At 54.6% G+C, this 9800-nt stretch overlaps 1 protein-coding gene across 1 annotated transcript; it reads right to left on the reverse strand.

The window, feature by feature from the left end:
• Positions 1 to 559: 559 nt before the first annotated feature.
• Syt2 (synaptotagmin 2) lies at positions 560 to 9227 on the reverse strand. The gene is made up of 8 exons (XM_059280868.1): positions 9041 to 9227; positions 7555 to 7721; positions 6007 to 6126; positions 5528 to 5695; positions 5085 to 5252; positions 2344 to 2461; positions 1295 to 1428; positions 560 to 766 (listed from the first exon to the last, which is right to left on the reverse strand). The coding sequence occupies exons 1-8, from the start codon at positions 9225 to 9227 to the stop codon at positions 560 to 562; spliced, it is 1269 nt and encodes a 422-aa protein (XP_059136851.1).
• Between the last annotated feature and the right edge of the window lie 573 nt (positions 9228 to 9800).

The raw sequence follows: 9800 nt of genomic DNA on the forward strand, positions 1-9800 counted from the left end.
TTGGAGTCCCTGAAGGCTTTCTCCTTTTACACAGCTTCATTGTCCGAGGCTCATTCCAGAAATGAAGAGAAGGACTCAAAGACAGAGGCAGGCAGGGATGGACGGATGGATGGAAGGACGGACACCACACACACACACACACACACACACACACACACACATAACGTTGGCCATTGTGTTGCCTTGACACTGAGAAACAGTATGTGCTACCATTTTGTTGGTCCAAAACCCAGGAACAGCAGGAACTGCTTCGACTTTCCGCCAGTAGAGGGCCTCACTGGGGGCGAGACCTGTGTGAACCTGTAGAGGGAGGGGACAGGGCATGCACAAGGACAGCTCCTGGGACAATGAACAGAGCCAGGCTTCTCTTCCGCCTCCTCGGGGACTCCCTTCACGCAGCCACCAAAAGGAAGTTGGTCTTTAAAAAGAGAAAAAGGAAGGAAAAACGGGACACACTGCAAACAAATGAAGAAACCTCTAAGGTCGCATAACTGAGGTATTGATAGCTCTGGATCTTGTCAGTGTCCTCGGGGGGCATGCGGCCCCAGCCGCTGTGGCCCTACTTGTTCTTGCCCAGGAGTGCGTCCACCTCCTCCTCTGGCTTTAGAGAGTGCCACTGGGCGATGGGCCTCCGGGGGTTGGCCAGCATGTCAGACCAGTGCCGCAGCTCGGTGCCTGTGGCGTTGCTGCCCACGAAGATCTTGCCGATGGCTTCGTTCTTGCCCAGCTTGTCATAGTCCAGCACAGTGACAACCACCTGGACTTTCTGCAAGGCAGCCAAGAAAGGGAGGAATTCAGAGGAGAAGTGGGAACCGAACCCGTGATATACGTGCTTCTCCGTCAGTCTATACTGCAGGTGATACGGAAGGAAGTGGCTTCCGGCCCCAGCCCCAGTGAAGTTTCAGTGGACATGGAGATGGAGCTCAAACTTTTTTTTTTTTTTTAAAGGCAACCTGTATTTCTGCCAGCAGGTATACAGGAGCATGTACATCTCTCTAGGAACTGTAAGACCTTACGGGGTAGGAGTGGCCTCTAATGAGGTCAGTGGACACATAATAAAAACACAAGTGTTCCTCACATACATTAAGGAGCTATATGGCTCTTAAAAATTAGTTCACGTTCATCTGCTCAGATAATGGGGGCCCTTCAGGGAAGTCCTCTCCAGGGTCCCCCCCCCCCAGCACCGTCGGACTCAGATCCTCTCCCACATGAGCACAGCTGTTCCACAGCTGTCCTCTACCTCCCCATGCTTGTCTGGTGAGCTCAGAGCCCAAGGCCCTCGAGGCTTAAGCACCTGAATCTGCTCAAAGGGGATCTCGAAGCTGAAGGACTCGTTGAAGTAGGGGTTCAGGGTCTTCTTCTTCACGGTCGTCTTCTTCTTCTTGAGCCTCTTGCCGTTCTGCATCAGGTGGATCTTCACGTAGGGGTCTGCAGAGAGAGTCCCAACCCAAGAGACTCCTCAGCCCTGGCCACCTTCCCGGTGTCCCAAGGCCACTTCGGGATCGGACCGGCCTCCACCCTGCTGGCCCCGGGCCCTTGGAAAGCCCAGAGAAGGGAGAGGAAGCCTCAAAAGCAGAAACGTCATCTAGGCCAAGGGTGGGGAAAGGTGTTAAGGGCCACCCGTTTACTTAGGGATTCCTAGAGCATGAAGTCGGGGGAGGGGGGGGGGCTTCTGAGCTTAAGAAAGGCCTTGTGAGGAAGTGTGGGGACTAGCTGGCCAGGTGCCTGAGCTAAGCCAGAGACAGAAAAGAAAGTCAAAGCGCACTCTGCCCCGCCCCGCCCCCACCCCGTCCAGTCATGCTGATGAGGATCTGAGGACACAGAAGGGAAATGACCAGCCCAAGACGGAGCCAAACCCCAGCTACAGGGCTTATTGTCTGAGGGGGCTCTGCAGAGGAAGTATGCTTTCCCCACCAGCATCCTGTAGCACAGGCTAGCCCTCTTCACTGTCAGGTAAGTCTGAAACCCAGAGCACCCCCTTCCAGAACAGAGCTGGCAGAGCTTACATCCTCTCCTGGAAAAATATCCCCCAACTCTGGTGGCAAGGCAGAAAGGCAGAAAGGCAGACTTTGGGCTAAGCCCTGCCACTTCCCACACTTCCTGAGAAAACTCCTACATCATTCGCTCATTTGGAGAATGAAATTCTTCTGTCTTCTCCATGGCCCGGTGGGCATGGCCAGAGGGCAATGGGAAGGGACTCAGATGTGGAGAGGCAGCCTGGAAGAAAGGTAAGACTGGGAAGCCTGTGCCCACAACAAGCAAGATGCTTTCTATTGTCAGCTCCGGGGACTCAGTAACTGGCTCACTGGTGCCACACACTGGCACCCGGGGGTTCTGCATTACCTGAAAGGCCCCCCACGTCCATCTTCTTAAGGTTCTTGGCCTCCAGGATACAGACAGTGAGCTTCCCAGCAGTGGGCACGTAGCGCAAGGAGGTACAGATGTCACCCAGCTTCTCTGGCTGTCCAGGGAAAGAAGCAGTTCTTAGGTCACCTCCGCTACCCCAGGGTAGCCAGTGTGGCTGACCCCATCTTGCCAAGGCTGCCGAAGCAGTGATTTCTGGCTGCCTCCCTTAGTCACCAGCCCCCACATCTGTAGCTGAGGTGATCTTCAGCTTCTGACATCAGAACCTCACACTGCAGTTCCCAGCCACGGCCCGAGGAAGCTGATATTCAAGAAGGCAGAGGTCAGGCCACAGGGAAGGACCTGGCACACCTGGCGGACCTTCGGTAGGCTCAGATCCCCACCAAGCTGGGGCGACAAGGGCACAAGGAGCGGGTGCTGGGAGGCCGAGGGGTGCTGGGAGGCCGAGGGGTGCTGGGAGGCCTCTTCCCTGGTGGTTCCGGCTTGCTGCCGTCCTTTCCCATCAGCCACTGGGCTTGCAGAGTGATGTGTAAGGCTTCGAAGCACTTTCCTTTTCTTTATTATTGTCACTTAACACTTTTGTGTGGACAAGGCAAGGCCACCCAGGTTGCCGGGGGGCGGGGGGGACTCTTCTTCAGAGTCAGACAGCGGTATAGCAGGCAGGAGAGCTCTCGGGCGGGACTCCTGACCTAAGGCCTCGGCCAGCCCCCAGTCTCTCAAGGATGGGGCCACCAGGGTAAGGGTAAGGCCAACCAATCACACACGTCTTCCTTCATCTCGGACAACAGGGCAGGCCCCAGCTACAGAAGAAGGCCTAGAGCTCCCTGCTCCTCCACTGAGTGCTCCCTGCTCCTCCACTGAGTGCTCCCTGCTCCTCCACTGAGTGCTCCCTGCTCCTCCACTGAGTGCTTCCTGCTCCTCCACTGAGTGCTCCCTGCTCCTCCACTGAGTGCTCCCTGCTTCTCCACTGAGCACCGTGCAGGCAACTTCAGGACCCTGGCTGAAACACGCGACTGATGCCGGCAAAGTAGCTGGAATGGGAGTTCTGGCACCCGGTAAATGAGGGGTGGATTGCTGTAGCCACACACTGAGAATCCTATAGAATTAAAGCTGGCTTTTCTTGTGGGTAAACTGAGGCATAGAATCTCATTGACAGTGGGACCTCAAAAGGAACAATAATAATGGCGTCCTTTGCTGCAGGCCGCAGGAATATATCATAAGAACTCAGCTGGTTGTGGCAAAGTCACTACCTGGAAGAATCAGGGAATTCCTCCAGAGGAAGCCAAATTCCAAGGAGTTTTTGGTGTAACTTGGCTTGTTATATATCAGCTGTCTTCTGTTATGAAAATCATGTGTGCCTTCATAGTTTTCCCAATTGACTTTTCCCTTAGAAGGGCTAACAGTGTGGACTGATCACTCTCTAGACATACACATTCCAGGCATTTGGAGAACAGCCTCAGGAAAGGCTTTCTCTGGAATCAGATATCTCCCCTAGCCACTTTCAAGGACTAAAGGAGACACCACCCAGGTGGGCGCCCAACTTCCGAGGACTAACAATGATAGCAACCCACATGCAAGTCTCCTGACTTAAGGTAAATTCCACAAGGAGACACCACCTAGGTGAGGTGGACTTTAAGTAAATAGCTTTACACAATTTAGCTCAGACCCTCCCTTTTTATACTGGGCTTTCCAGGGCACATAGAGGACAGAGAAGAGAAAAGAGAATGGAAGAACTAAATGGGTAAGAACTTGAGAGTAACAAACTGAGATGGGGAAGAACTAGATTGAAGGGCTAAAAGAGAGGACTAGAGGAATGAGATGGAAGATGAGGAAGAGTCAGATGGGGAAGCCCTAGCTGGGTAAGAACAAGGTGAAAAGGACCTAGATGAGGCAGAATTAAGACGAGAGAATTAAGACAGAATTTAAGAGGGAACAGTAGATAAACAGAGAGAAATCAGGCAAGAAAGGAGCTAGGCACGAGAACAGAACTGAAGCTGTGTATATGTGGATGTTATGCCAGAGGAATTAAAGCAAGTGGACTATAGAGCTTGGTGTGCTGAGATTCTATTTCCTGATAATAGTCCTCGCCGTTAGTAGTTCTCTCTCCTGAGCCCCTGGGATGTATAATATTAAGGCTGGTCCCTCTAATATTACACAAGAGTCCTTATCCCATGGCTTGCTTGACAGACACCAGGCACTGTACAAGGCACTTCGCATGGGCAGTTAATTTCCAGCTGGAAGCCTCTAAACAAAGGCACCAAGGCCACAGTTTAAAAAGCTTCCCCTAGGCCTGGTAGTGGTGGTGAATGCCTTTAATCCCAGCACTTGGGAGGCAGAGGTAGGTGGATCTCTTCGAGTTCAAGACCAGCCTGGTCTACACAGCAAGTTCTAGGCTAGCCAAGGCTACACAGAGAAACTATGCCTCGAGAAAAACCAAAAAAAAAAAGAGGAGGAGGAGAAAAAGAGGAAGGGGAGGTCGAGGAAGAAGAGGAGGAAGGGGAGGAGGAGGGGGAGGAAGAAGGAGAGGAGGAGGGGGAGGAGAAGAAGAAGAAGAAGAAGAAGAAGAAGAAGAAGAAGAAGAAGAAGAAGAAGAAGAAGAAGAAGAAGGCGGTAACAGCTTGCCCCGGGTCAACAGCCCGCAGTGGGGAGCTGGACTCTTAACCCAGCAGACCGACCCCAAACCTCCGCTCAGAGCATTGAGAGCTGGTCTCTCCACTCACCTCTTCCTTCTCCCCGCCTTGTAGGTCCCTCCACTCCTCGATGGGCTGGCCAAGGTCCACGGTGTTCATAGGCACCTTCACCTCTCCAATAATGTCATGCTTAGAGAAGCGATCAAAGTCATAGATGGCCATCACCAGGGTCTTGCCTCCTAACTCCTGGTATGGCACCTGTAGGGCACAGATGGGGTCAGAAGGGGCCAAGGTGGTTTGAGCACTTCTGGGGGGGATGCAGTGGGAAGAGCCCCGGGCTTGGGCCTGTATTGCCCACAGGGACCAGGCAGACTTGGAAACCAATGTGTGAGATGGGAGAGAGGCTACTGCGGCCTGCCACTGTGCCACACTGAGCATGGCCCAGGGCTCCAGCTGGGGCTGTGGACCGGGAAAAGGTGTGCAGAACCTAGGGGCAGAGGGGGAGCTGGAGTCTTCCTTCCGGTTGCCATCACCTTGAAAGTGAAGGTCTCGTTGAAGGCGGGGTTCAGTGTCTTCCGGTGCACCTTGGTCTCATATTTCTTCTTCTTGTCTGGGAGGAGGAAGACTTTGACATACGGGTCTGAAGTGCCACCCATGTCCAGGGCAGGGAGTTCAGCAGCTTGCAGGACACCCACGGTGAGCTGTGGAGACAAGGTGTCTGGGTCCATGGACTGCTCATCTAGCCCCAGATGGGTCTCCTGCAGACCGCCACCCCCCATGCCCACCCCAACATGAGTCTGGGAAGTGGGGCCAGGCCAAGCTCAAGTTAATAGCCAAGTAAATTACTGGCAGAGTTCACCTGAAACCTTCCCCAGAGGGGACTGACGACCAGAGCCAAAGGATATATATGCCCCGTGGCTTCCAACCGTCCACTCCACGGAAAGAGGCAAGGCCTCCCTCCTCTAGGGAACGACTTCCGCCCACACCTTGCCCCCTGCCCAGCCCCACACACCTGGTTGGCTTGGAAATCATAGTCCAGAGAAAACTGCAATTTGCCCAGGTTCTCTGGCTCCTTCTCCTCCTCGCCTTCACCTTCTCCTTCGGTCAGGCCTGTCTCTGCATCGTCGTCATCCTAGGAGAGCTGCGGGTGGAGAGAAAGGCATTTACAGGAGAAGGCAGCAGCTGCCCCTCACAACAACACAGAACTGCCCCAAACCCTGACTCAGAGCCCTGGGGGGGACTCTGTGGGAAGAGCCCCGGGCTTGGGCCTGTATTGCCTGCATCGTACAGGACAGACCGCAGAAACCAGCATGTGAGATGGGTGAGTGGCATGTGTGCAGAGTCTCAGCTCCCCCACAGCTCATCAGGATGCCCAGGCAGACACCCAGCCCCACACTTGGAAGGCATGACTCTGGCTTGGGCAAGAATCTCTCCTCTCTGAGGGGTCAGGCACTTTGCCACAGGCCAGGTAGCTTCTTGAGGCAGGGGAATCACTTCCCTTGTACAACCCTATCAGTCCTTTGCTCAGATTTACCCAACCTGGGCGAGACATACCAGGATTGCAGTCCGGGCAGCCAGGAGCAGGGCGAGTCCAGAGAAGCAGAAAGAGAAGGAGGTGTGATATCAGAGCAAATCCTTCAGCTCAGGCCAGCCTGAAGTCATGGCTGCTCGATGAGATCAGTCTGGATTGCGTGCACACATGCACACATGCAAATACACAGGAACACGCTTATATACACACATATGCATGCATACACACATACACTAACACAGTGTACATACATACACACACATACACACACACACACACACACACACACACACACACACACACACACATACACTCTGTAGGCTCCTTTGAGGCCCACCTAGACACACAGACGCATGCGCACTCAAAGGCCATCATGACCCTTGGCTGTCTTTTGAGGTCAGTCCCTCCTTCCAGCCTTCATGATGACGCCTTGAGAAAAGACTCTTCCCAGTCGTTCCCCAAACAGACAACAGAGGACTGTGAGGAACTAGGCTCCGGAGGGACTGATATGCCAAGGGACCTGCTGAAGCCAACCCCAACAGGCTGGGGTGGATACACCATTATCTGAGAGTGATGGATTCCATGTGGTCCTGTCTTGGTGTCTTTAAACCTACCCTACCCCCAAACGCCACGTCCCACCCCCATGTCCCACCCCCGTCTCCTCTGAGTCCCCACCCCGCCCAGCCTGATGTAGCTGCCCTTCCGTCTCTCCTGGCAGGAAAATCTGGTGTTACCTAACGACGTCTCCCTTGGTCGTCATCATGGGTGTCTAGCACTTTATTCCAGTGGCCTCCCTGGGAGTCCACACATTGTCCCCTTCTTTTGCCTTTTCAGGGGTGAGCTCATGCTGAGGTGGACTTCAGTCCCTGCCCTCCAGCTTGGGGTGGCTGACCTGACTCTATAGGTGCAACCGTCACGGCCCGTGTGGAGAGTGCGGAGGGGACAGCTCACACAGAGGAGGAGCAGTTTGGCTGTGGAAGCCCAGAAGCCATTGCCGGGGCCCCTCCCAGCTGCTCCCCAGCGTCCTACCTGGCCCCCCTTCATGTCCTTCATGTTCATGGCGTTCTTCATGCCTTTGCCCTTCTCCTTCTTGTTCTTCTTCTTCTTACAGCAGCACTTCTTACAGATGCAGAAGCAGCAGGTGAGCAGTAGGAGGCCAGCGACCACGGCCATGGCGATCAGAGCCCAGGGCGGCACTGCCCACACACAGAGCCCCGGTGTCAACCACGGCCATGGGATCAGAGCCCAGGGCGGCACTGCCCACACACAGAGCCCCGGTGTCAACCATGGCCATGGGATCAGAGCCCAGGGTAGCAATGCCCACACATACAGAGCCCCAGCATCATCCACAGCCATGGCAATCAGAGCCCAGGGCAGCACTGCCCACACACAGAGCCCCAGTGTCAACCACGGCCATGGGGATCAGAGCCCAGGGCGGCACTGCCCACGCACAGAGCCCCAGAGTCAACACACTTCGCCTCCCAAGCCCTCATCCCGAGCATGGACAAATGTGGGTTGGGCCTGTGACTCCCTCTTCTCCAGCCCCACATTTTTATCCACAGATCCATGAGGTATATGAATACCTCGCTCTTCGCTGCCCCCTTGTGGACACAGCCTGCTGAGTTAGCAGTCTGGAGAACGTGTGGAAGAAGAGCAGTTGGTGCTGTTTCCAGACTTTTCCAGTCACTTGATCGGCACACGACTGGCTAACCTCATCACAACCAAGGGAAGGAAGAGCCTTAGGAGCCCAGCCCTGGGACAGTCCTCAGAGGCCTGACCCAGAGGCAAAAAAATTTCCTGAGCTCTAGTTCCCCTAGAAGGCTGGCCTTGCTCAGCCCGAGGGGCTGGGGAGCCCCTAACGCCCCCCCTGATGCTCTCTGCTGTCCTGAGGCCCTGGCTCCCACCAGTGTGGCTGACCCTGCAAAGGGAACCCTGGTTCCACAGGGAGAGCCTTTCCCAGGAGCTCAGAAAGCTTCGTTTTTCTGCACTCTAAAACAAAGCAGTTTCTAAATGCTGCTGGAAACCTAAATAATGATTCCTATCTCATATTTTTTTTTCACCTTTTATTTTTATCCTTTGGTGGAATTTTAAAATTGTACATAGAGTTGGACTCACCCCCTGAAGTTTGGACCATGTAACAGTTAAGTCCCTTCCTGGCCTCACTAATTGTTTTGTTTTTGTTTTTCGAGACAGGGTTTCTCTGTGTAGCTTTGGAGCCTGTCCTGGAACTCACTCTGTAGACCAGGCTGGCCTCGAACTCACAGAGATCTGCCTGTCTCTGCCTCCCGAGTGCTGGGATTAAAGGCGTGCGCCACCACCGCCCAGCGGCCTCACTAATTTTTAGACCATACTCCCAGCCCATGCCTTACCGGGTTCCCTGAAAACCCCAAGCTGAGACCCAAAGAAGAAGCCCACCCCAACCCATCCCAGCGGCACCCCACCTCCTCAGGCCCGGCCCTGTCACAGGCCTCCCAGTTCTAGCCCTGCAGCCCTCCTGGCCCCCAGGGTCACTCACGGGGGATCTTGTTGATCTCGTTGAAGAATTTCTCCTTCAGCTTGGCGAACATGTCTTCTTGGCTCTCCCCAGTGCCCGTACTCTCCGTGGAGTTGTCCGCAGGTCTGACAGGCATCGACATGGTGGCCGTGGTGGCGGTGGCAGGAGCCACAATGGGCTCCTGGGTCCTCTTGAAGATGTTTCTCATGGTGGCAGAGCGGACAGCTGGGGGTGGGGGGAGGAAGAGACCAGGATGAACCTCCCAGAAGCTCTGCCCAAAGGACCAGGAGACATTTCCAAACTAAAGACTGTGGATGTTTCACCCTCTGCAGCCCAATGGGGCTGAGCTTGGAGTTCACAATGGGCAGAGACAACAGCCCCAGGTGAGGTAGTGCGGGCATGCTGGGGCTGTGAGCTACCCAACAGGTACCTGCTGCCTGTGAGCTACCAAATCGAAACAACGATCTGAGGTGGGCTTTTTGTTTCTTTGTTTTTCACATTCTTCTTACTTAACAGCTGGGGAAACAGGTGCAGAGTTGAACAGTCCTGAGGCCTCTCCCAGCCTGACGGAACCTGCCTGGCTCCAAAGCTTGCGAACTGATTTCTTGTGTCATAGGCATCCAGGAATGGAGGAATCTGCATCCAACCTCCCGGGGCTCTAGGAAGGACCAAGGGCATCACTGAGGTCGCGTGGGCCTCTGCGCTCCCTGACTTCCACGGAAAGGCTCGGCCTGCACTCTGCCTGTCTCCATGACACAGGACACTCCCAGCCTCTTCGCTT

The sequence above is a fragment of the Peromyscus eremicus genome, chromosome 15, assembly GCF_949786415.1.
Source record: "Peromyscus eremicus chromosome 15, PerEre_H2_v1, whole genome shotgun sequence".
Taxonomy (NCBI): domain Eukaryota; kingdom Metazoa; phylum Chordata; class Mammalia; order Rodentia; family Cricetidae; genus Peromyscus; species Peromyscus eremicus.